This window comes from Bos indicus x Bos taurus, chromosome 22 (assembly GCF_003369695.1).
Source record: "Bos indicus x Bos taurus breed Angus x Brahman F1 hybrid chromosome 22, Bos_hybrid_MaternalHap_v2.0, whole genome shotgun sequence".
Taxonomy (NCBI): Eukaryota; Metazoa; Chordata; class Mammalia; order Artiodactyla; family Bovidae; genus Bos; species Bos indicus x Bos taurus.
In genome coordinates, this window is record NC_040097.1 from 3,370,142 (window position 1) to 3,396,312 (window position 26,171).

The window sequence follows — 26,171 nt, forward strand, 5'->3', positions numbered from 1 at the left end:
GGCTCGGGGCTCAGAAACCAGGAAGGGGGCTTCTGCCAGGAGCTGCTCTAGGCACGGTGGCAGGGTTGGAGCGACATCTAGTGGGCTCCGTGAGAATTTCCACCTGGCGGCTGCTCGGGGGCATTGCCTCTCAGGAGACCCTGCCAGGCCCAGAGGAGAAGGTGGGATGTCTGCGCTCTGAATGAGTGAATGACTGGGAGGGCATGTGGGAAACTGAGGAGGACAGAGAGAATGAGATAGTGACAGTTGCCAGCATCTGCCCACTGCCCCCCAAGTGGTGCCTGGCTCTGTGCCCCTGGCCAGCGCACCCCTCCGAGAGGGTGGGACCCCTTGCTTCTGCAGTGCTTTGTCATTGGCAGAGTCCTCCACCCCCACGTGTCATCTGGTCCCTGCAGCCGCCCTGGGAGTTAGAGTGTTTGATGTTCCCACGTTTACAGGCCAGGCCCAGAGACACCTCACAATCGAGGCTGCCTGCTTGGAAGCGGACATGCCGCTGTGCAAGTCTGGCGGGTGGCCGGGCCAGGGTTTCAGGTGTGGGGTGGGGCGTGGCGGGGGCTTCGGGGACGTGGTCTACCCCGAGAGGGTGCATGGCCCTCGTTCAATCAGGCTCGTACCTGCAGCTCCTGTGCGGAGAGGGACGAGTGGCACAGCTGCGTGAGCCGGGCCCTCCCCGAGGACTACAAGGCCCAGGCGCTGGCCGCCTTCCAGCACAGCGTGGAGGTGAGCGGGCCTCCCTGGGCCCCCGCGCACCTGCGGGGTCGAGCACCTCCTTCCATCGGGGCACCACTGGGTCCTCCCCGCGGCCCAGCTCAGGGCGGTCCCCGTGCAGCCCAGAGCCTGGCCCCTCCGGCCCATTTCTAACCGAGCTCGGCGCCCTGGAGGGTGCGGTGGGGGGGTGGGGTGTAGAGTGGAGTCCACCTCACCCCTCCGTACACACACACACCGCCCTACAGGAAGGGGGGCGCCAGCCCAGCTGGTCTCCTGACCCCGCTGCCCGCCTGACTCCGTTGCTCCAGATACGGGAGAGGCTGGGGGTCAGCCTGGGGGAGAGGCCCCCGACCCTTGTGCCGGTCACGCACGTCATGATGTGCATGAACTGCGGCTGCGATTTCTCCCTCACCCTGAGGCGCCACCACTGCCACGCCTGCGGCAAGGTGAGGCACGGAGTCGTGCGCGCGGGGCTGGGGACCAGGGGGGCGTCCAGCGGCTGCTGCGGGTCGGGCCCAGGGTGGGGCGTGAAGTTAATTCACCTTTTACTGATGCCCTCCCACCAGGGCTCCAAACCCAGACCCGTTCCACTCCACCACCCTGCTCCCCGAAGGAAATTGTAGCGGATGGGGTTGTTCTCCCGGGAGGAAGAATATCCCGTCTTGGTTAAGGGTGCAGGCTCATCAGAAAACAGAAAGCTTACGGCTTGGTGATAATAGTCAGCAGAGTATGGTAGAGACATCCCTGGTGGTCCTCTGGCTAAGAGTCCATGCTCCCATGCAGGGGACAGGATTCAGTCTCTGGTCAGGGAACTAGATCCCCGTGTAACCAAGACCCAGTGCAGCTAAATAAAAGCTAAATTAATTAATTTTAAAAAGCTGTATTGTATATGTGAAAGCTGCCAAGAGAATAGATCTTTAAAGTTCTTAGCACAAGAAAAATAATTTGTAAACTATGTGTGGTGATGGATGCTAGCTAGACATTGTGGTGATTTCACCATACAGTCTCCCTTGATATCCACGGGAGACTGGTTCTAGGATCCTAGGATCCCTGTGGATACCAAAATCCAAGGATGCTCATGTCCATTATTTAAAACAGTGTAACATTTGCATGTAACCTACACACATCCTGTAGCATACTTTAGATCATCTCTATATCGCTTATAATACCTAATGAATAGAAGTGCTGTGTAAGAAGTGAAAGTTGCTCAGTCGTATCTGACTCTTCTGCGATCCCGTGGACTATATATAGCCTGCCAGGCTCGTCTGTCCATGGGATTCTCCAGGCAAGGAATACTGGAGGGGGTAGCCTCTCCCTTCTCCAGGGGATCTTCCCAACCCAGGGATTGAACCCAGGTCTCCCACATTGCTGGCGGATTCTTTTCCAGCTGAGTTACAAATGCTGTGTAAATAGTTATAAATACAGTGTAAATTCCATGCAAATAGTTGGCAGCACGTTTTGCTTTTGAAACGTTGTAGAATTTTTAAAAATCTTTTCGATCCATCATTGGTTGAATCTGTGGATATGGAACCCGCAGACATGGAGAGCCAACTATATTACATACACTGAATCACTGCATTGTATACCTGAAACTATTAATAATATAATGTTATGTATCACTTCTATTGGGCTTCCCCGATGGCTCAGTGGATAAAGAATCCGCCTGCATGCAAGAGACAGAGGAGATGCGGCTTCAATCTCTGGGTCAGGAGGATCCCCTGGAGAAGGAAATGACAACCCACTCCCATATTCTTGCCTGAAAAATCCCATGGACAGAGGAGCCTGATGGGCTGCAGTCCATGGGGTTGCAAAGAGTCGGACATGACTGAGAGACTTTCACTTTTCACACAGAACTTTCATTTTATTAGGTATTATAAACAATTATAGGTATTATAATATTAGGTATATAATATATAATATGTATTATAATATTATATTAGGTATTATAAGGTATTTGATATTATATTAGGTATCATATGCTACAAATATGACATTTGGTATTATAAGCTACAGTCCATGGGGTTGCAGAGACTTGGACATGACTGGGCACAAGCATAAGACAAGAAATCATTTTAAAAATAATAAAAAATATATAATTTTTTAAAAATCATACATTAAATATATATTAAATTTTTAAAAAATAAAAAATATATAATTTTTATATACTATTTTATAATTTTCTATAATTTTTTAAAAAGAAAAACAGATAAGCACCTGCAGAGGAGCATAATAACTCTGCTCAGAGCACGAGGCCCTCGAGGAGGTGGGGGCGGGTCGTCAGAGGGGTCGGACATGGTCCTCTGCTTGGGCCGGGAGGGTGAGACCCTGTGACCCGCGGGCCCCCCATCTCCCCCAGATCGTCTGCCGGAACTGCTCTCGGAACAAGTACCCTCTGAAGTACCTCAAGGACCGCATGGCCAAGGTGTGTGACGGCTGCTACGGGGAGCTGAAGAAGAGGGGCGGGGACGCCCCAGGCATGATGAGAGGTACCTCGGACCACCCTCCGCTTCTTCCCCACACGGCCTTTCCCAGCCGCTTTCTTGGGGGTCTCCGGACAAAATGCTGCCCTCCAGGAGGAGGCAGGGTTTAAACCCTGCTCTGGAGCACCTTCTCCCCGACCATTGGTTCTGTAGAAAATCCAGAGGTGCCCCCAGAGGAAGGGTTCCATAGCAGCTGAGTCTGGGGCATGTGTCTGGGACACATGTCTGGGTCACGTGTCTGGGTCCATGTGTCTGGAACACGTGTCTGGGTCCATGTGTCTGGGATACGTGTCTGTGTGACATGTCTAGGTCCACATATCTAGGACACGTGTCTGGGTCCATGTGTCTGGGACACGTATCTGGGTGACGTGTCTTGGACACGTGTCTGGGTCCATATGTCTGGGTCACGTGTCTGGGTGATGTGTCTGGGTCCATGTCTCTGGGTCACGTGTCTGGGTCCATGTCTCTGGGTCACATGTCTGGGTCCATGTGTCTGGGTCACGTGTCTGGGTGATGTGTCTGGGACATGTGTCTGAGTGATGTGTCTGGGTCCATGTGTCTGGGTCACGTGTCTGGGTCACGTGTCTGGGTCCATGTGTCTGGGTCACGTGTCTGGGTGACGTGTCTGGGTCCATGTCTCTGGGTCACGTGTCTGGGTCCATGTCTCTGGGTCACGTGTCTGGGTCCATGTGTCTGGAACATGTATCTGGGTGACGTGTCTGAGACACGTGTCTGGGTGACGTGTCTGGGTCCATGTGTCTGGGTCACGTGTCTGGGTCCATGTGTCTGGGTCACGTGTCTGGGACATGTGTCTGGGTGACGCGTCTGGGTCCATGTGTCTGGGACACGTGTCTGGGTGACATGCCTGGGACACGTGTCTGAGACATGGCATGCTGGGTCCGTGCGTCTCCGTGACGAGGCCAGTAGGCAGGCACTCACATCACTCTGCCCAGCGGCCCTGTTTTCAGGCCTGGGTCCCCTGCGGCCCTCTTGGAATGAGGATGTCGAGATGGAGACCAGAGGTGTTGTGGTCGGGGAAGGGGCTGAAGGTCCTCAGATAGCAGAGCTCGAGGTGGCTGAGAGGGCCTGTGAGCGCCTGTGTTCAGGGTCGGCCAGAGAGGGAGCAGGGTGGATCTTGGGCCTGAAACCAGAGACTCCCCTCGGTCACCTCCACCCCAGGGCTGCCCGGGGCCGTGGAGAGGACTGCTGGCCTCTGTAGACACAGGGAAGAAGGCATAGCCAGCATCGGGAAAGCCTGCCCCCACTCCAGCTCTGTTAGCGGGGCGGGGGGGGGCGCCCCTTCTCTTGGGTAACACGGAACCCCCACCCCACCCCACCCCTCGTGGCCGGGTGCTATCTCAGGAGGGCCGGGAGCTCAGGTCTTGGAGGCGCCTGTGTTCCCTGCCATGGGCGCAGACGCTCACCTCCCTCCCCGCGGCTTGTCTTGCTGCAGAGCGGCCCCTGAGCATGAGCTTCCCCCTCTCCTCCGCCCGCTTCTCGAGCAGCGCCTTCTCGTCCGTCTTCCACAGCATCAACCCCTCGGCCTTCAGGAAGCAGAGGAAAGTCCCGTCAGCCCTGACCGAGGTGAGGCGGGTATAGGGCTGCCTTCCTGGGGGCCAGGGGGATTTAGAAGGTTTTGGGTCCTCAGACCCCCTGCCCCAGACGGACCAGGCTCTTGAGGACACGTTAGAGAGCATCCCTCATGGGAGGCGTTCTGGCTCGTGCTCACAAAGGCCGCCCTGAAGCATAGGCCATCTCCTGGGTGTGACCGAGAAGACCCCCGCTGGTGGCAGAGAACAGGAGCCCGAGTGGCTGTCAGAGGTGCGGGGAGACACGTCGGCCCCCCAGCCTTGACCCATCCCCAGATGCACACAGCGCTGCAGCACTTGGGTCTAAAACCACTCGGCCTGGCTCAGCCCTCCCGAGTCTGGTCCCCTCAAACCTCATCCCTGTCTCATCCTGGGGATCCCACACAGGCTCAGGTAGTGAGCCTCCTAAAGGCTGTAGGACTCTTTCCAGGAAACCTCAGAATTAGCCCAACTCAATTCCTTTCTGCAGACAGAACCAGATTATTGACTGTATTCTAATCATAACCACAAACAAATGTGTGCCCGTGAATATACAAGCCGTCAAAAGAAGACTGAGCAGCTGTTACCAAGTATTTTTAAATATTCATTATTGAATAGCAGGTGGCAAGGGTCAAAAAGTGTTAGGGATGAAAATTTTAAGTAAGTATGGTTCTATCCATTAGCTTGATTCCTTTTGTATCTTAAAAATCGTGGAAGTTAACACTTACGTGATAACAACTTTTTTTTTCAAAAGGACAGAAGAATGTGTGATGAGAATTGAGTTTCTCTCTCTCCCTCCCCAGACTCCTTCAGTCCCACCCCTCAAAGTTAACTGCCGTCAGATTTCTTACGGATGCTTCCAGAAATGTTTATGCATATACATAATTAAGATAGACGATCATAGATCCTTTTTTTAACTCAAAAGATGATACTCTGAATCTTCCATACATTTCTTTCACTTAATCTATCTTTGATATCATAATTTCACATTAGCTTGTCCACACAAATCTCACACTTCTTACACTGCATGGCTGTCTCCTCACTTATTAACTAGTCTCTTGCCACAAATTGAGAAAAGACCACCCTCTCACTCCCACAGTCCTGTCAACAGGAGCTGAACTCACGGAACCTGAGTGTGCCATGGGTACAGAGTTTGAGAACCACTGTTCTCACCTTTCAGGCATCAGGCCACCGTGATCCAGGTGCCGTGTGGACCTGCCCCAAGCCATGTTGGCAGGTTTTGCCCTAAGCAACACCTTTTTATTACTCAATGCGGACTACACCATGGGCTCCGCAGCAGCCCCAGGAGCAATGTGTCCCCGCCTCCCGCTGCTCTCTCCCCCGCCCCCAGGAGCCCCACCCCAGCAGTGAGACCTGCTTCCCAGGGGACAGTCTGCTGGAGTGCTGTTCCGGGAGCATCAGATGGGGTCAGATCGCAGACTCTGGGAGCTGCTCCGGCAGGTCAGCTGTGGGGAGAGGAGGCTTGTCCGAGTTTAGAGGGGTCCTGGGGACCCAAGAGGGGCAGGTTCCTTGCCCGGTACTTCTCAAAACACCTGGCTGGTTGTAGCTTCCTCTGCCTACGCTGGAGTTCCCTGACCTTGAGAACATTTGCCAAGAGCTCTGAGTTCTCGGCCTCTCTTCAACTAAGTCGGAACTTCATCTTTGGTAGATCCCCCCCCCGCCCCCAGTTCCTCTGGGCCTCAGTTTCCCGACCTATGAACTGAGAAAGTCAGATGACATTATTTTGTAACCTGGCCTTCTTGCTCTTGTATTAAGGTGAATGTTTATGGAGCACTTAACTGGGGGTCAGGCACTGTATCTGACCGGTACCTGTCTGACGTCCTTTGATTCCAGTTTAACTAGTCAGGACACTGAGACGTACAGGAAGTAAGTGGTCTCACCTCACCCCTCTAGTGGTTGCTAGGGTCTGTGTTGGAACCCGAGATGGGTCTTACTCCAGGCCTGTGATCTTAGCCCCTGTGAGAGGCATGTTCAAAAGACCACACCATTGATACTACTGAAAGAAAGTCAAGTCGGTCTGTGTCCCACTACAGACCCCGTGGACTGTAGCCTGCCAGGCTCCTCCGTCTGTGGGATTCTCCAGACAAGAGTACTGGAGTGGGTGGCCATTTTCTTCTCTAGGGGATCTTCCCAACCCAGACATCAGACTCGGGCCTCCCGCATTGCAGGCAGACGCCTTACCCTCTGAGCCACCAGGGAAGCCCCGATGCTACTAAGAGGTGTTAACAAACTCATTAGGCAGGAGATCATACAACCTTTTAGGGAAACAATTTAAAAAAGAAAGGATCCCCTCTTAAATGTGAGGGGAAAAGTAAGCTGAAAAGCATAAGAACCAGTTTCATGAGGAAGAAACTTTCACCCAGAGATACTTGCAGTTCTGTGATTTGGGGTCCTGGGCTGAGACGAGAGAGCCAGGAATCGGCCTCACCGCCAGAGGGCAGCCTCCTGCAGGAATTTTCGACTCTCGGGTCTCGGGTCCCTTCGTCAACCCTGTCTCTCAAACCCGGCCCCGTCGTGCGGCCTTTGAGGGGCCGGATGCACCGCGAGACCACCCGAGCGCCCCGACTCCAGAGCGGCACGAATGCCCCGCCGGCCGGTTTCAGTGTCATTTAGGTCCCGTCGGAACCGTGTCCACCCGCCGGAGCCTTGACCGCCCCGCTTGCTTCCCTCCGCCAGGTGGCCGCCTCCGGAGAGGGCTCCGCCATCAGCGGCTACCTCAACCGGTGTAAGAAGGGCAAGAGGCACTGGAAGAAGCTCTGGTTCGTCATCAACGGCAAAGTGCTCTACACCTACGCGGCCCGTGAGGTAGCGTGGTCCCGCCTTCTCTCCTCTGCTGTCGGGGGCCGGGGGTTAAGCGTCGCCTCACACCGGCCGCGTGGGGCCGGGCGCGCCGCGGGCCTGCGTCTGGCCGCCGCTCGGCTGCCACGGCGGGCAGGTCTTCTCTGAGGGCGCCGCGCGGGTGCACGGCCACGCGTCTGTCTCTCCGAGGAGCCGGCCGTACCCTTGTGGGCCCAGGCGGTGCAGCGGGCAGGGCCGGTGCCGCGAGGCCTTGGCACGTCCCCGGGGTGGGTGGGGGGCAGCAATCGAGGGCGCTGCCTGAGAGAGAGCGCCTTTCTGCCCTCCGCTTCCGTTGTTCGCGCGGGAACCCAAGAGCCTGAGGAAAATACCGTCCTCTGTGTGTGTGCACCGGCCAGGGAACCGTATTGCTTCGTGCATGGCAGCTCTTTACTAAAGAAGCCCGCCGTTCATGTGTATCACAGCATCTTAGACTTTGATCTGCTACAATGCAGCGGGGAGAGGGTCCTGGTCCAGCCTGCTTCTGCAGCAGAGAGGCGTGAGCGCGGCTGCGCGGCAGGGGGCGCTCTGGTCCTGGCTCGGGCTGAACCCGTGGGATACAGAGAAAGATTTACCAGGTCCAGACCCCGCTGTCTATCTGATGGTTTCCGCGGGCGAAATCCGCTTTGGAAAACGGGCCTTCAGTGCATTCTCCCCTCCTGCAGAGGCTGAGCACATTCTCCCCACGAGGATGAGCACATCACCACAGGGCGGGCCCTTCTCCCCTGACCACGGGTGCTGGCGACCGGGCAGAAGGCATGTCCCCTGTGGGGGCGTGAAGCTCCCTTCACGAGGAACCTGCAGCTGTGGCGGCTGCAGTCAGCCCCGCCGTCCAGAATCCCAGACACACAGAGGGGACCCCTTGTGGGCCTGAGGGACAGGGGTGCTGTGTGAATTTCACCCTCCCCGAGGAGGGGTGGCCTCTGAGACCTGGGTTCTGGGAGAACTGAGTGGACACTTTGTGAGACTTCTTCACAGCAGCGCTTGAGGGGGGTGCACAGGGGTGTGTTGTGGGTCCCCGAGGTGTGGAGAGCACCCAGCTGTCCTGAGAGCAGGCCCTTCCTCCACAGAGCATCTCGTGGAAAACACGCTTGGGGGATAAAAGCTATTGACAGTTAACCGACCATCAGAGTGAGGATCCTGTCTGAGAGCGGAAAAGCCAGACGGTCTATGTCCCGAGCGACGGTTGTTGTGGAAGTGACAGTGTGGGTTGGTTTTCAAAGATGGATCTCAGGATGCTTCCACTTCTTCAGAGAGAGGAACTTGTATAGTTGCTCAATAAGCCTAAACCAGTGACAGGCCAAGCTTTCAAATTCCATCAAAAGACGGAGACTTGGTAACGTGGATGGGCAGATTTCACTGTCTCTACTGCCATGCAGCCCCATCACGTACCCTGAGGTAACCCAAAGCTGATGTAACTTGCTACTCAGCATCAGCCCTGGGAGAGAGTGCTTGTCAGAAATATATAGGAATCTTTTACATTTTTCCAATATTTTGTTATGTAGTTAATATATTAATTATTACAAAAAATTTCAAACATAAAGAAACGTTGGAGGAATTTTGATTATACAGTTAACATTTTACTGTAATCAAGTATCTGTTAGTCTCTCGTCCATCTTGCTTTCTGATGCTTTTCAAGTATAATTCCCCCTGAAAAGCGAATGTGAAAGCCACTCAGTGAAAGTGGAAGTCGCTCAGTCCTGTCCTACTGTTCACGGCCCAGGCCAGAAAACTGGAGTGGGTAGCTGTTCCCTTCTCCAGGGGATCTTGCCAACCCAGAGATCGAACCCAGGTCTCCCACATTGCAGGTAGATTCTTTACCAGCTGAGCCACCAGGGAAGCCCAAGAAAACTGGAGTGGGTAGCCTATCCCTTCTCCAGGGGATCTTCCCAACTCAGTAATCAAACCGAGGTCTCCTGTGTTGCAGGCGGACTCTTTACCAACTGAGCTGATTCTCCCTAAGAGTTCAATATTTGTGTATCTTTTTTTTTCTTTTGAAGTACAACTTTTATATGAGGAAGTACACCAATCTTGATACTGTTTGTTGAGTTTTGACTAAAGCATACCCCTGTAAATCCTCACCTCACCCCCATCCCTAGAGGCAACACGCTAGGTTGTATTTTTTTCCTACCATATGTTAGTTATATCCTTTAGATCTTCAGATAAATGGAATCGTGCGCGATTTTTCCGCTCAACACAGTGTTTTTAAGTCATCCATATTGTTGTGTACAGTTGGTCACGCCCTTTTCTGGCTGAGTAGTATTCCATTTTGTGAATATACCTCTTTGTTTATCCATTCACCAGTTGAAGGACATTTGAGTTGTTTCCAATTTGAGGTGATTATGAATAAAGCCAGTTTAAACTTTTGCATACAGGTTTTTGTGTGAAAATAGGTTTTTATTTTGCCTTGGGTGAATACCTAGGAATGGAATTTCTGAATCACAGAACGATATACATATGGTCTTTCAGAATTTACCGGGTAGTTTTCCAAAATGATGTGGCATTTTACAGTCTCTGCAATGATGTAGGTAAATTTGGGAGTTCTGTTTGCTCCACCTTTGTTAACACTTGGTATTGCCAGGCTTTAATTTTAGCCATTCTGGTGAAAGCGTAGTAGTATCTTAATGTGGTTTTAATACTTTATAGTAAGCCTTGTGTAAGTCCTCCAGCTTTGTTCTTTTTAAAGGTTGTTTTGGGTCTTTTGTGTTTCCATATAAATGTGTCAATTTCAATAAAAATGACTATTAAGATTATGACAGGGATTATTGAATCTATATATCTATCTGGGGAGAATTGACATCATAGCCATATTGAATCTCCCAATCCATGAATAATTCATTTATTTAGTTCTTTAAATTCTGCATTTAATGTTTTGTACTTTTTAGTATAGAGATTCTTATACTTCTCTCATTTCTGTTACCTTTATTCTAAGTACTTTATTTTTGGATGCAGTTTTGAATGGAGTTTATTTTCTAGTGTTCACTGATAGTACAAAAATGTTTTTAAAAGACAACAATTAATTATCCTGTGACATCGCTAAATTCATTATTAGTTCTAATAGTTGTTTGTAATCAAACGTGTCCTTTTTATGCACAGGTAGTTTTGCTTCTTCTTTTCTGATCTTGATGTCTTTTATTTCTTTTTCTTGCCTTAATGCGATGACTAGGATCCCCAGCACAGTGTTGAATTTAATTGGTAACGGGCAGTGCCCTCTTGCTTCGTCTCAGTCTTGGGGGAAAAGCATTAAGTATTTCGCTATTGAGTATGATGTTATTGGTGGGTATTTTATAGATACTCTTTGTCAGATGAAGGAAGTTCCCTTCTGTTTGTTTACTGGCTGCAGTGCGTCGTCGTTGGTGCACGAGGGCTTTCTCCGTTTGCAGGGAGCGGGGGAGCTGGATGCCGTGGCTTCTCTGGTTGCAGAGCCCAGGCTGTAGGCGTGCAGGTTCAGTGGTTGTAGCACACGGGCATAGCCGCTCTGTGGCATGTGGAATCTTCCTGAAGCAGGAATCAAAGCCATGTCCCCTGCATTGGCAGATGGGTTCTTATCCACTGTACCACCGGGAAGACCCAAGAAGTTCCCGTCTATTCCCTAGTTTGCTAAGGGTTTTTATCATGAGTGGATGTTGAATTTTGTCGAATGTTTTTTCTGATCCAGCAGTCTTAAAAAGTTGATTGCCTTTTATACACAAACGGAACTCCCCCTTCTCTCCTACAGTCATTCTAATGTGCTTAACCACTTATCTCTGTTCACGTACGATCTTATGGTTGTATGAACGTGTATTTGTGCATAAATATGGGTGTGTTTATTATAAAACGCTCTTTATCTACATATAAGAAGCTCGCTCTTTTTCCGCCCAACTCCATGATTTTAAGCACGGACGCCCTGAGTGCTCCATATTGAAACACTGTGAAAGAGAACATGGCGGGCTGAGCACAGAATACATTAACAGGAGTAATGACAGTGGAAAATCTGAGTCACAGACACACCAAATCAGTGGAAGGAATGCGCAGTTTTACGGGTTCATGAGTTCCAGTGCTGGCCCTGCCCCTTCCACACTGTGTGATCTTGGGGCATTATTTACCTTCCGGAGCCTCAGTTTCTTCTTAGCATGGTGGTGACACCTTCCATGACCGTCAAGAAGATTAAACAAGATAACGTGGAAGTCCCAGGACTCTGTAAACGCTGTCACAGAATGTTAAGTCTCCCTCCTCGTGACTGGTGCTGGCAGGAAGTAGGGGTGAAGAGCATGGATGCTCAGCTGCTGATGGGCGTCTTGCCATGTTTAACGTCCTTTTCCCCTCTGCCTCTCTGCAGGACACAGTGGCCTTGGAGAGTATGCCCCTGCTTGGCTTCACCGTTGCGTCAAGCAAGGAGGAGGGCAGCAGCGAAGCCAGCCCTACGTTTCATCTTTACCACAAGAAAACCCTATTTTATAGCTTCAAAGCCGAGGATAGCAGTTTGGCTCAGAGGTACTCAAATAACTAGTCCTGCGTTCCCCCCTCTCCTCTCTCAGAAGGGAACCAGCTGTCACCCTGGACTTTGGCTTCTGTTCTCCAGCCCTCCTGTCCTGTCAGGGTCCCTTGGGCCACAGCAGAAGAGCAGATTGAAGTTCCCAGGCAGACCTCAGATAGACTGTGGGTGGGGTTCCAGACCACGCAATGAAGCGCATGTGGCAGTCAAGGGAGTCCCAAGCTTTTTGGTTTCCCAGTGCATACACGAGTTGTGTTTATCCTGTAGCCTGTTAACTGTGCAGTCGTGTTATGTCTACAAAAGTATGCGTTCCTTAACTGGAAAATGCTTTATTGCTAAAAGTACTAACCATCATCTGGGCCTTTTAAGAGGTCATAATCTTTTTGCGGTAGTAACATCAAAGACCACTGGTCACAGATCACCACAAGTCGACTAACAATGGAGAAGTCTGAAATACGGTGAGAATTGCCAAAATGTGCTGCAGAGACACACAGTGAGCGAATACTGTTGGGAAGATGGTGCTGCTTGCTAGACTTGCTGGACACAGGATTTCCACAAACCTTCAAATTTAGAGAAAACGCAGTGTCTCTGAGCACAGGAAAGCAAAGCATGATAAAGTGAGGTCCACCTGTATTATGACTCACCCATACAGGCGTGCATTGATTCAGCAACTGTGCACTGCACTCTGGGCCTTTTGCTAAATGCTAGGCAAGCACACAGAATGGGACCTGGTCGCTCACCTTGGATTAGTGATACCGTTATCTCATCACTCTTGGGTTCCGTGACCAGAGTTCCAGGCAGAACTGAGTGTCTCCTCTCTTCTGTGTTGCAGGTGGATCGAGGCCATGGAAGATGCAAGTGTGTTATAGCAGTTACCTAGCATGTGGACTCAGAGCACACTCTTAGGTTGATATGTGGACCCTTCCAGAAGCCAATCCATGTCTCCGCCCGTCCAGACACATCTGGATTCAGCGCGGGGACTGGCCTTCTTGGCTGTCACCCCCTCTCTCACGCCTTCACAAGTGGACCCCTTAAGGGATATTTATGGACCTTTTCTGTCTCTGTGTTTTCCACCCTCCCCACTCCAGCGTAAACTATTTCCCTTTCCAGTAGTGTGTTAAAATTTAGTAACATGAAGACGTGGAAACCAGTAGAGAAGTACGTTGTAGAACTGCAGGCTTCTTAGTAGAAACAAGCTTTTACAGTTTTTTTTTACTCCTGGTAAACATGATCGCCTTTCATGTCGTTGATGTCGGTGCCTCAGGTGAAATGAAAAATCAACCAGTAAATAACAGCTACTCTCAACAAAAAGCACTTTATTTTACTGAGCAGCAACCTCCGGTTTGATTTTCCCCCCCACCCCAAGGGACTTCTATAAGTCAGTGGTAGATGGAGTCCTGTGGACTAATTTGCCACCAGCACTGGCTGTGGTGCGTCAGCAGGTAACACCGGGAGGGTCCCCCTGGCCTCGGAGGGCGCAGGGCCAGGCAGCCCCGGAGCAGAAGCGGAGGACTGTCTCCTCCAAGCAAGCACTCACCCTGCAGACCGACGCGGCTTCCGAAAGGAGGAAACTGCCTCCTCCCTGTGGCGGTCCTGACACCTCACCAGTGCTGGAAACTCGGCTGCTGGCAGACCCGGCCCCCACCCTGGAGGCCACTGCAGACCCTCCCGAGAGACGGGGTCTGCTTTAATTTATTGCGTGCCTTCCTGAGTTTACCCCGCACAGGCCGACAGCGATGTGCTTGTGAGAACTGTCCTTGTTTTCCACATCGTGATCCTTCTGCTGTATTCCTGAAGCCTTGAAAGAAAGGAAAGGAGAGAAGACAAGATGCGATGGGAAGCTGAATTCATGGTGTTGGCCAGTGGCTCTGCACACAGTTGAGGGAGCCTAGAATTGTGGCTTGAAGATGCTCTGTGGGTGCCTGGGGCTTGGTCCCTTCCCGCTGATGACTGCTGCTCACGATGCTGGACGTGTTTTTACATAAGGCAGAGTGGCGGGGGGCTTCCTTGTTACTCTCATCGAAATAAAAAGCAATCATATCATTTTCTGATGTCTGTCCCCACCTTCCTGTTGCCCTGTTCCCTAAAAAAAAAAAAAGTCAGTTGCTAATCAATGTTTTATAAAAAGCACATCTCCAGGAATTAGCTTACATTAAATATTTTCAGGGGAATTTTTTTTTCTAGTTTGCAGTTCTTCTTTAAAAATGTTTGGTTAAACATCTTGAGGACCCAGACTAAGTGATGAGAGAGGTCTTCTTGTTAATTTTTGAGGACTTAACTCCCATGGAATCATCTTCACCATCAGGCATATTGAGACGGGCCTTCTAGACTCTTTGATCCTTTAAAAAGCACAGCAAGGGACTTCCCTGGCGGTCCAGTGGCTAAGGCTCCAGGCTTTCAATCCAGGGACCTGGGTTCGATCCCAGGTCAGGGAACCAGATCCCATGTGTTGCAACTAAGAGTTTGAATGCCACATCTGCAGGCTGCAACGAAGCTCTAAGGTCCTGCCTTTACAGCTAAGACCTAGTACAGCCCAATGAATAAATAAATATTTTAAAATTTTTAATAAATTTTAATTTAATTTATATTTAATTTAATTAATATGTATATATTTTTTAAGTGCAGCAGGACTTCAGAGAGGAAGTGGGCACTTCCCCAGCCTGCCTGTGCTGCGGCCCCGTTATCAGTTTCTGAGCTCCAGGGAGAATTATGTGTCCGGAAGTCCCTTGAAGGTTTCTTCCCCCGAGTGACATCCTATTTCTGATCCTCTAAAGGAGCTGTGACAGGGCTTTTTATTCTCGGTGAATAGTTGCCCCTGATAGAAGCCCGGGTTGTAGATAGAACACACTGGATGGGTCTTGTAGGAGGGAGCCACAGAGGTCTTCCACAGCTCCTGTGTGACGGGGCCCTGACCCGCCTGGTTACCTGGGCGCCTTGTTTTCTCCTGTGTTTCCCCTAATTCTCAGTGGACTCATCTCATCGGATTTCTACTGGCCCACTTTTTTGTTGTCCCTCGCCCGCCCCTTTCTCTGTCCGACTTGCCTTACGTGTTCATGTCACTGTCTGTCCGCTGGGTGAGCCTGGAGTAACTCAGGGGAAGCCGCCCACTTGGCTGATGGCACTTCTCCCTGGGCCGGGAGGCTGGAGGAACAGCTGCCCATGGCCCCCCAATTCACTGCTTCTCCGCCTGCCCGCCGGGGGTGCCAGGCAGCCCCTCCAACATGTCCCCAGCAGAGTGCATTTCTAGGGAGGACGCTGTGCTGTGGCTCAGGAACCAGCGGCTCGGAGCCCCCAGGCCTTCACTTCACCTATCACCCGGAGACCCTCCCAGCCCCCCAGAGCGTTCAGCGCACACCAGCTGTCTGTCAAAGCGGACTGCAGTCCCCGGCCCTGGAAGGCAGGTAGCACTCTCTTTAACCGCGGCGGTTTCACAGCTTTCCTGAGACTGGGCGCATCTCTCCAGCCTGGATGGGGCCTCATCAGCAGGAAGAAGTGATTGTGGTCACCGACACAGCACGCACGGGCACACGGGAGCGTCCGGGGACAGTGACTGAGGTCCTGGGTCCCTTAATGGAACTTCTGGGTGTCAGAAATCCACTCTGAGCTGTTCTACTCAGGCTGACAGACTCCCCTGGACGCAGCCTGGGCCGGGGAGGCGTGGGGGCTGACGCCCAGGGGGTGTCGGGGCGTGCACCATGCTCCGGGGCTGAGGTGTGCAGCTTGGAGTCCTTTCTCCGTCTAGTCCAACCTCTCGTTTGATTGACAGTGGAGATGGCGTCGCTGAACACTGAGGCTGTAAATCGTGACGAGGCCACTTGGGCTGGGAGTGCTAGGAGCAGATGGAGCCCAGCTTTCTCTCTGCCTTGAGACAAAGTCAACAACATTCTGGAAGATTCTTCCATTCATGGCTTCAGCCTGGGGTGTGCAGCCTCTGTGAGCAGGGAGGCTTCCGTGCTTCCGTGTTAACTGTCAGTTGAGGGGACAGTTGTGTCCACACTAAGATGTCTGTTTTTCAATAGCAAAGAAAAGGAAACCAACCTCACACTGCATTAGACAGCTAGGAGATCAGCTCACCCAGAGGAGGCGGGAGAGCAGGATGGGTTCAGGGCTGGACAGTGTCTCCCAAGCTCCAGACTTTTTGGGTTTCTCTGACCTACTGTCCATTGTCAGCTTGATTTCAAGGCTGGTTCCCAAGAGGCTGACCGCCGACCACCCCCAGTGGTGGGGGATATAGCTTTTTCTTAGAAGCACTGAGCGGGCCCTGCACACGGCTGCCGGACCACACTTAGTGAGCTGGTCACTGTGAAGGGCACCAAGGTGACCCGCATAGACCCGTCAGCTGGGGGAAAAGGAGTGGGGTGGGCTGGCTGCTGGGGACTCAGCCCCAGTGGCCACTCTCTGGAGCCACATTTTCTGAAAAGAAGACTGTGGTTTGGATTAGTGTAGTGCAAGGGCTGTGCCTTACTGTGAATTTGGGTATGTTTTATGGGAGAGTAACTTACATAAGCATTTTGGGGGCATCTGTTGCATATATTGCTATTACTTTCAGGGACTTTGGGGAAGCTGGTTTGATGTTACCTGTATTTTAAGCCCCTAATCAAACAGTTACTGAATCAGCAGCCAACAGCACTGGCCTCTCACAAGCTCCTAGGAGACCTTTGTGTGATTCTTAACAACAAATAATAAATAGCGAGCATCTCGGCATGAAGGACTCTAAGCACCTTAACCCCGCTCCTCCATTTAATCGTCCCAAGGACCCGTTGAGGTGCGTTCTTATTATCTCTATTTTGCAGATGAGGAAACGGGGGAATAGAGACCTTGTGTCACTAGCCTGGGGTCACACACTCACGATCGGGAAACCTATGCTTATAACTGCTGATACTCTGAGTTATTAATATTTTCTCAGACTTGCAATGTGAAGTCCCTCCTAAAATCAACAGAAAACTCTGACTGCCGTGGACTAATCCGTAGGACCTTTTCCCCAAAGTCATAACACACACAATGCATTTCTTTATCCAGCCATGTACGTAATCCAGTGTTATTTCAGTGTCTAATTGCAACGGTGAATACAGTTCTGTTTTTCTGCAATGATATGGCACAAGGTTGGCTTCAACTTAAGATGGGGTATTTAAAATCCAACTTAATATTTAAAATCCAAAGTACACATGCTTTAAAAAGTTTTAACATTTCATGCTTCTAGTGTGATTCAGTTGACATGTTAGGAGGAACACTCACATATAAAGGATTTTTAAGGCAAGTGATCTTGGGGATTCATCACATGTTTCTCACATAATGGAATAGGTTAGAATTTCTAAGATGTATTTATAAATAATAATCTAAAAATTGATCAATTACTTGCTATTCTCGAACCCTTTGTGAATTTATATCTTGTGGTGAAGTCATGCCTGAAGGTTGCAGTTAATATGTGTCCTGTAAGAACGGATAGGTCTTATTTTGGGGTCGAAGCCATCATACCCTTGCCACTCCAGTTCCTAGGGAGAGAGAACACCTCTGTGTCCCGGGGGGTGGGCATGTCCCCAAGGGACGGGGCTGTTTCCAGAAGTGAAACCAAGCAGGGCAGTCGGGGGCCTGTCGGTCATGTGAAGCCAGACCAGTATTGTCGGGGTGACCACCCATGTACCACATGTTGCAAACAGAGGCTGGACCACTTTACCAAGGCTGCCCTCCTTGGGGCACGGCAGGTAACATTGGAGGGGGAGCCAGCCCAGGGGACAGCTGTGTAGGTTCTGTGGCCTGAGATGACCAGCATGAAGTGGAGTTCATCCCCACCTTGCCTGCGTGGCCTTGGGCTCCTCTGTGGCTCACCCCTCTCTTCTGGGGTTCCCTTCTCTAGGTTTACAAGTGCCCTCGGGACATTGTGGATGTGCAGGCTGGGGATCTGGGCTTGGGAGGGTCTGGGAAGGTTTTCAGAGTCAAAGCTTGGTCTGTGGGCAGTGACCCCAGCTTGTGGCCAGGCTTGGAGTCGTTAGTGGATAATCAGATTCTGAGCCGAAGAGGAGACCCAAGGGCATCTGGAATGATGTGTTAGGAATGAGGGCTGTCACTGGTACCATGACAAGACTTCAAGGCACCTTTTAGAATTCGACACTGTGCCAGACGATCTCAGGAGGAATACATGGCTGAGGCAGTGGACATCGGAGGGGAAACCAGCCTGACTCTGTCAGACCCGGGACTGCAGAGCCGCTGCCTGGCATGGCAACATCCCCTTCCATAGAACTCTCAGGAGAAGCTTAACGCCCCGTGGCCACCCTCACAGTGTCCTGGTGATCATGGAGCAATTTTGCAGACACGCTGTATATGTGGCCCAGGTCTCTTCTGTGGACAGGTGGTTGATGATGTCTTACAGTAAAGGGCGTTCTGTGTTGGCAGAGCAGAGTGACAGGTCTCTTCTCTATGCTGATCACCTTTCAAGGATGATGTTGTAACAGTGTGGGGAGCGAAAGAGAAGCTTGGACAAGAGAAAATCTGTATTCAGAAAGCACAAAGCAAAAAAGGGGAAAAAAAGCACCATAAATGAAATTTCTTTTTCCTTGTTTTTCAAACTCTGGAAGTAAGTTACGAAATCAGTGTCATGGATCACAACCAGGACCCCGCCCTGCCTCGCACAACAGAGAGCAAAGTAGAAGGCAGCAGAATACTCCATCATCGCCAGGGACCAGGTTCATGACATTTTTGTTTTAATCATATGTATATACATATATACTATATATATGTGCAGCCTCTCAGGTGGCGCTAGTGCTAAAGAACCCGCCTGTCAATACAAAAGATGTAAGAGACGGGTTCAATCCTTGGGTTGGGAAGATCCCCTGGAGGAGGGCATGGCAGCCCGCTGCAGTATTCTTGCCTGGAGAATCCCATGGACAGAGGAGCCTGGCAGGTTCACAGTCTACAGGGTGCAGAGTCAGACATGACTGAAGCGGCTAAGCACACATGCATGCATACTATATATGATGTGCTGCTTGTTGATATAAAATATACTTAATAGATCATGGTCAAAAAATTTTTTTGAACCACTGGCTTAAAAGTATCAGGTAAGGGGGGAAAATAAAGAGCACAAAGTTTCAATTAGACAAATTAAACCAAAACAGAAGAATTAAAGTCATGTATTCAAAAGTAAAGACACTTAGTTTTCTTTTCTTTTTTTTTTTTTTTGGTTTTATTTTCTAAAAGCTTCAAAATACTACAAAGAGGAAAATGTATGAAATTCATGGCAAATCTACAAAAATTCTTTGTTTTTCCGGAAACTGACTTTGCTGATCGAAACTCTGATCCACTCATAAATCTTGACTTCCTAGCACAAAGAAATGCTGATTTACCTGTCATTTCCGAAATGTCTTTGAACAAATAAAATTTCATGTTGAAACCTGGAGCCTCAAGAAGCAGCTAGATAACCAGGAAACATGCATTTCTTGGCTCCCTCCCAAACCTACAGAAAGGACAGTAAATGAATAAAAAGATGTAACCTGAAGGACAGAGAAAATCCAAGAGGCATAGGCTGTGGAAACTGTCATTTTTGGAAGATACAACATGCAGGGACAGTGATGGCTACCTTGGCACAGAATTTGAACACTGAAGTGCCCCCAGGGGGAGATGCCAGCCAGACACATTGGCCCCTGCTTCCCAAACAGGCTCAGAAGCCGAAGGCACAGGGTCTGGGAAGGCCACGATGGGGGTAAAGACAGGAGTGCCAGGTGAGTGTCTATAAGGAACCCTGAGACCCTCATCCCCTGACCCCACGCTATACAGACAAGTGACTGCTCTCCTCCTGCCCTGGCAGGAGACATGAAGTTTATTCAAAATACAAGAACTAGAAGAGGAACGGGCCCCCATCTGCAGCATACACACACACACACACACACACACACACACACACACACACACACACACTTTGGATTCAACTTTTAAATGGGGGGCTTGTTTCTGCCTGCCATGTTCCCTTCCTTGAGATGAGTTCTGTATGCTCAATAGAATCACAGTTCTGAGTTCCCCAGTGTTTTTGTGGAGAGATCACCACTGCCATCTGAAGGTGGCAGAAAGGACCCCTGGGAAGGACTTTCGATCACCCTGGCTCAGGAGTTTGGATTTTATCTGCTTACTCAAAGGTCCCAAACTAGTTCTGAGGCCCAGAACCACGGTTAAAAGATGCTGCTTGGCCTGCAGACTTTAGAAACCGGTTGCAAACTGCCAGTACTTTAAAGGTAAGAGATTTCACATTTACACATCTGGACTCCTGGCTTCTCTTGAGAAATCTGAGATGAGGTGTCTCTGGGCCGCATTCCAGGTGCCAATGAGGGGCTGGGTCACTAACACCATTTAACATACGAATGGTGTTTCTGAACCTCCCTTAGACTGCCTGCTAGACTCCTACCCTCGGCTCCTACCCTCACTCAAGGTCCTCCCCTTAGGCATCTGAGTTTTCCCTTCAGCCCTAAGCAATGCAGAACCATTAGAACTTCTTAAACAGAAGAGGGCTAGGAGTGGCTGTTTCAGCAGCAGCAAGGAAGGGTGGATGAATGAATGGATATGGAGGGAAGCTATTTGGATTCGTTAGGAAGGCTAGGAAACCACAGCAGTTAGGACAGAGCTAAGACCTAAACGTGGGACCAGAGGAGGAGGGGCCAAATGCAAGGGAAAACCAAGGGGGTCTGTGTTGTCTAGACCCTCAGTCTTGACCGTGCACCCAGAGCTCCCTGGAAGCCGGAGGCCTCTAGCAGCGTCCCCTCTCTCCCCGAGGCTGAGGGCAGAATCCAAAGCAAAGCACTTGAGAGAGAGGCTTTCCCAAGGCATCTCTGCTTTGAGGTGCATTTCCTGGGCTATAGTGAACAGGTTGTGGGGTGGAACTCATCTCTTAGGAACCTCAAGGAATGCTGTTTTAGACGGCTGACAGCCCCAAGTGGCTTAGCTCTTGAAGTGGTGCTGGGTTAGTAAAGAACTCCAGGCCTCACGACTCAAAGAGGCCCAATTAGATGACATTTAAAAACACATGGCTCCCAACCATATTCTAAAACAGGGACAAGGGCAGGCAGATTTTTTTTAAAAGTAGGTTTATTTATTTGCCATGCCTCATGGGATGCAGGATCTTAGTTTCCCGTCCAGGGATCAAACCTGTGCCCTCTGCCGTGGAAGCGTGGAATCTTAACCACCGGACCACCAGGGAAGTCCCAGCAGGTGCCCTATTCTGAGAAGACAATCTGATTTTCCCTTATGTTTTCAAGATAATGTGAACCAAGTACAACTTATTAAGGCATGGGAGCCAGGGGGCAGAAACCAGAGTTGGCACTTCCCCGACCAGGGATTTAACATCCCTGGTCATGCTGCTCAGCGTGGCCAAAAACCAAACAGAAACAACAAAAACCCCTTAGAGTCATGACTCAGTAAAAGCCATTCCGGAGCGGTCTGGGACCCACTCTTACAGTGTTCCTGTGTTCCAGAACCATCCATCCACTGCAGCACCAGGCTTCCTCTACCTGGGAAGAACATGGGTCACAGATACAGAAGCTGAGACTTCCCCAAGTAAACTTCTACTGTGACAAAGCTCGACTGTGACAGAATCGCAGAGGTGGGTAGAAGAGAAAGGTTTTCTTCTTTTCTAAGTCCTCAAGGACAGAAGAGACTAAGCAGAAGGAATTCCCTGGCGGTCCTAACCATTCCCAGTGGTTAGGCTTTCACTGCCCAGCGCATGGGCTCAATCCTGGTTTGGAAACTAAGATCCCTCAAGCTGGGCAGCATGACCAAAATATATAAATATATATAAAACTTAGCAGAAATCACTATTGATAAATGTCCCAGCATATGCCATCCAGGTGACTTTGCAGATGTTATTCTCCCTCTGTTAAAGGTTTCCTGCCTCTTCAGTTGTGAAAAAAAAGAAAAGATAATATCATCTACTTCACAGGGTTATTGTGAAGATTAAACAGGATAATGCATAAGTATAAGGAATGTGCAATCTGGTATTCAGTGATTACATCTATTCATATTCCAAGTTTTTTTTTTTTAAAAGGCTAGTAACAATTATATGAGGTTTAAAAGTTTATTTTATAAACATGTCATAATTATATAAATGACAGAAGTGTCACAAATACTATGTACAATAACAAGCTATTACAGAAAAATGATACAAAGATGTACATAAGTACTTATGAAGGTAATCATTAAGTCTTCCTAGTCTATGAAAATAAAAAGGAAAAACCATTATTTACGCTATCACAAAAGCCATACCTTTTAGGTAAAAAGAAACTCTACTGATAATAGTAATTTGAAAAATTTAGCACATCTATAACTATTGTTTAATTAAAACTTGATTTTCAGTAACATTTTATCATTTAAACACAGATAAGCTTGGATGGCAAAAAACATCTACTCAGGTACAAAATGAAAACTGCATGATGATCTTCCTGCTCTCAGTTAATGACTGCAGAACAGACCTGTTTAAGTGTTGTGGGGAAAAAAACCTGTCCAGAGGACCACAGAGGCCGAGGAGGGAATGCCTGGATCCCATTCACAAGCTCTGTGCAGGGAGCTAGGAGGCCCGGGCTCACAGGCCAGTCCAGGAAGTCTAACTAAACCATGTTTTCACTTGAGTTCATCCGTAAAAACAAGCTGATGATACCAACACTGCTCATCATACGCTGCTGCTGGGAAAAGCATGCACTAGGTGCCCACTTCATACCCACTCTGTACTAGGAACTGTGTTACGGGCTGAGATGAGGACAAGGCACGTTTCAGCACAGGCTCAGTGTGGGCAGGTGCTGAGGCAAGGCACGTACAAGCACTGGGCACTGCCGGACAGATCACTCCCAACGGCTCTGTGAATGAGCAGTATTCAGGCAGTCAAGTTAAAAAAATTTTTTGAACAAGAAGTTTTCTTTTTGCCACGTTTTTGGAGTTCACGCAGTGATTTGAGCCTGTGGCGTGCATCAGAATGACCCGGGATGCCCAGCAGACATGCTCATGCCAGGCCCCACCCAGAGCTTTCAGACCCAGAATGCACCTGGCAGTTCTACAGTACACTCCCCAAGAATCCTTAAAAGGTTGATAAAACAACTTTCAAAGCAACTGTGAATGCAAATGTGGATACTTCCTATTACTAGTCAAAAAAAGTATAGCTAGTTTAACACAATGTGTGTATTTTTGTTATTATAAAATCCATCAAGTGTTACAAAGTCACTTAAGAGTTACCACTAAAAACTTCTGCCCAACACACAGTGGAGCAAAAAACTGGCACTCTGGCAGTGCCCACCTCCGTTTGCAGAGGCCTGTCATACTCTAACAGCAGTCTGCCAGTGCATGTCCATGTACTTGTTTTCTGAGGCAGAAAAGTGCTCAGGATTATGAAGGCTTGCTATTAAAATTTTTTTTAAATCTTTATTGAATTTATTACAATATTGCTTCTGGTTTTTTGCCCACAAGGCATGTGGGATCTTAGCTCCTGGACCAGGCCTCCTCTTCCTTGCATTGGAAAGCCAAGTCTTAACCACTGGACCGCCAGGAAGGTCCTGCTATTACTGGTAGTATCAACATTAACCAAGGTTTTAACCGGCAATTCGTTGACTACTAGTACAAACAGAGCAAACCGATATGGCATGGCAAAAGGACTAGATCAGAGATCTGGCTTCACTATCTGCACCCGGAGCACCAGAAAGGTCACTTATCTGGGCATCAGTTCTTTCACCTCAGTAAAATGAAATAACACTGCCTTGTTCACAGAACTGTGAGTATTAAAAGGAGAAAATCATAAGCCATCAGAGAAACATTGTTTAGTGTTCATTTCAAAATCTAGTACAGTTTTGTTTGCCGCCCCCCCCCAAAAAAAACCCCACAAAAAACCTCAATGTATGTATTTTAAAGCTATAGCTAGAAGTGGTATACAACGTTGAAAACCTACCTAATGGCGGCGGGGGGGGGGGGGGGGGGGGGCGGGGCCGGGAAGTACACCATTACAAAGCAGTACATGTTTACAAGGATTTATCATTAAAATACTGTGTTCCCTTAGGCATATCATTTGACCTTTCTGGTTCTCATCTTCCTCTTCCTTGAGAGATGAAAACAAGGAATATGGGTGTGTTAAAGCATTTCCTATCAAATAAAAATATTACAAGATTATGGAGAAAATACTCAAAGTTGAGGTCACACTGATAAAAGCTAAATGGCTACTGGTTAAAAAAAAAAAAAAATGGTTAAATCATCCATTTTTGAGTCAGAATTTATTAATAATAAACAATTAAAGTTCAGGAAAAAAATCAATTAGCAGCGGATCTTGGGCCTATCAAAAGCACGGTCATCAAGCGGTCTGGCCTATGCAATTCAGGGCGTCTCAAATAAAACGGCAGTCCGCACCATGCAAAGCAAGTCAAATCATCACTAAGAGAAATATCTAGTGAATACCTACAACCCAAGATTCATAGGATCAAGAGAATCAACTATTTGTATACGTAAGCAACTCTACAAGGAGTTTCTTTGTATACACTTAAGCATTGTTGCACTTCATTGGTAGGACTGATTGATGCTGAAGCTGAAGCTCCAATCCTTTGGCCACCTGATGAGAACTGACTCACTGGGAAAGACCCCGATGATGGGAAAGACTGAAGGCAGGAGGAGAAGGGGACGTCAGAGGATGAGACGGTTGGATGGCATCACCGACTCGATGGACATGAGTGTGAGCAAGCTCCGGGAGTTGGTGATGTACAGGGAGGCCTGGCGTGCTGCAGTCCATGGGGTCGCCAAGAGTCGGACACTACTGAGCGACTGAACTGAACGGAAGCACTGTTGTTCAGTTTCAAATCGCGAGGAGACTCTGGACGTAAGACTTGGGGCATATATTTCAGAAAAGACAGTGACAGGCTTGGGAGGGCTTCAACACGTTACCTGATACTCCCAGAAGGTGGTGCATCCTCGGATCATCCGGACCGAGGGCACGAACAGGTCAACGCCCACCCAACAAACCACCCACTTCCGCCCTCCGGGCGCTCCGCCGCCATCACTTCTTCAGTCCACTAGCACAGAGGCTTCGGCTGGGCTCGGCGGAGGCCCGGGTGGGGGACGTTACGGCGAGAACACGGTGCCCACCCGGCCTCGAGGAGCTCGCGGGCGAGCCACCCCGAATGACGGGGAGGCCGGCGCTCCCGGCTTTTGACGACGACCAGCCAACCCCTCGCCCCGAGGACCTCGGCATTTAAGCTCCGTGGTGGCCGTATGGCGGCGCGGCCGAGCCCGGACGGAGACCCCGGAGGAGACCGGAGGCGCCGCCCGGGCCGCGGCCGCGGAGGGGCCTGCCGGAGCGGCGCGGACGGCGCGTTCCGGCGCGCGCGCGCGCCTCAGCCAATCGCGTGCTCGCCCGCCCCCCGCGGCCGCGGCGAGGCTGGCGCTGGGAAGAGGAAGAAGAACATTCGCCCTCCTCCTCCCAGCGCGCGGGCGGCGGCGGCGGCGGCGGCACCGGGGTCACGAACTCTGACCTTTCACTGACAAAAACAATAACAAACCCCTCCTTCCCCGCGACCCCGGCGGCGCCTCCGGGCCCGCCCCCGCCGTCCAGCTCCCACCCCGGCGTCCCGTCTCTCGCCAGCTGCCCCGCGAGCCTAAGCGGCCCGGGGGCTCCCGCCAAACGCCGACGTCGGGAAGCCGGCCTCCCCCCCGCGCCCTGCCCTCCGCGCCGGGGGCCGACCCGCCGCAGACACGGGACCTGCTTCGAGGCCGCTTTGGCGCCAAATCCTGAGGTAAAAATTGAAGGGGGAAAAAAAAAAAAGGGCCGGGGCGGGCTCGGGCCGGCGGCGGAGGGGGCGGGCCTGGCGCGCGGACATGGAGGCGCCGCGGCTGCGGCGGCGGCTGAACCCGACCCTTTTACCTTTGCCACGGGGCGGTGGCGCCGGCCGCTTTGCATAGTGGGCCGGGCCGCTCCCCTCCCCTCCCCGCCCGCGGCCGGCGAGGCGAGCGGGCTCCCCCTGACCGGCCCGGCCGGCGCGAGGGTGGGGGCGGAGGGGGGACACCGCGGCCCCGCCTCACAGTTGGCCCTCCGCCAGCGCCGCCATTTTGTCCTCGGCGGCGACGGCTCCGGCTGGGCCGGGCTCC

General features: G+C 50.5%; 2 protein-coding genes and 1 long non-coding RNA gene across 6 annotated transcripts in view; 2 read left to right on the top strand and 1 right to left on the bottom strand.

Moving 5' to 3' along the window:
• The window catches only part of FGD5 (FYVE, RhoGEF and PH domain containing 5), a 121,135-nt gene extending 107,006 nt beyond the window's left edge, over window positions 1-14,129 (top strand). The window contains 7 exon segments of the mRNA XM_027523489.1: window positions 621-720; window positions 1,017-1,154; window positions 3,065-3,194; window positions 4,642-4,772; window positions 7,454-7,582; window positions 11,931-12,085; window positions 12,919-14,129. Coding sequence (XP_027379290.1) covers window positions 621-720; window positions 1,017-1,154; window positions 3,065-3,194; window positions 4,642-4,772; window positions 7,454-7,582; window positions 11,931-12,085; window positions 12,919-12,955 — 820 coding nt within the window. The 3' untranslated portion in view covers window positions 12,956-14,129.
• A 2,963-nt stretch (window positions 14,130-17,092) lies between these two features.
• On the bottom strand, window positions 17,093-25,379 carry LOC113880867. Its single transcript, XR_003507854.1, has 2 exons — window positions 24,972-25,379; window positions 17,093-18,572 (listed from the first exon to the last, which is right to left on the bottom strand). It is a non-coding gene; the product is annotated as an uncharacterized LOC113880867 (long non-coding RNA).
• An 81-nt stretch (window positions 25,380-25,460) lies between these two features.
• NR2C2 (nuclear receptor subfamily 2 group C member 2) overlaps window positions 25,461-26,171 on the top strand; it is a 115,176-nt gene continuing 114,465 nt past the window's right edge. For 2 of the 4 annotated variants that reach the window (XR_003507853.1, XM_027523492.1), the window contains exon 1: window positions 25,732-25,819. The gene's annotated coding sequence lies outside the window, so the exon portion shown is untranslated. Of the gene's footprint in view, window positions 25,820-26,171 lie in introns of all 4 variants that reach the window. The other 2 variants (XM_027523496.1, XM_027523495.1) reach the window with 2 other exon arrangements.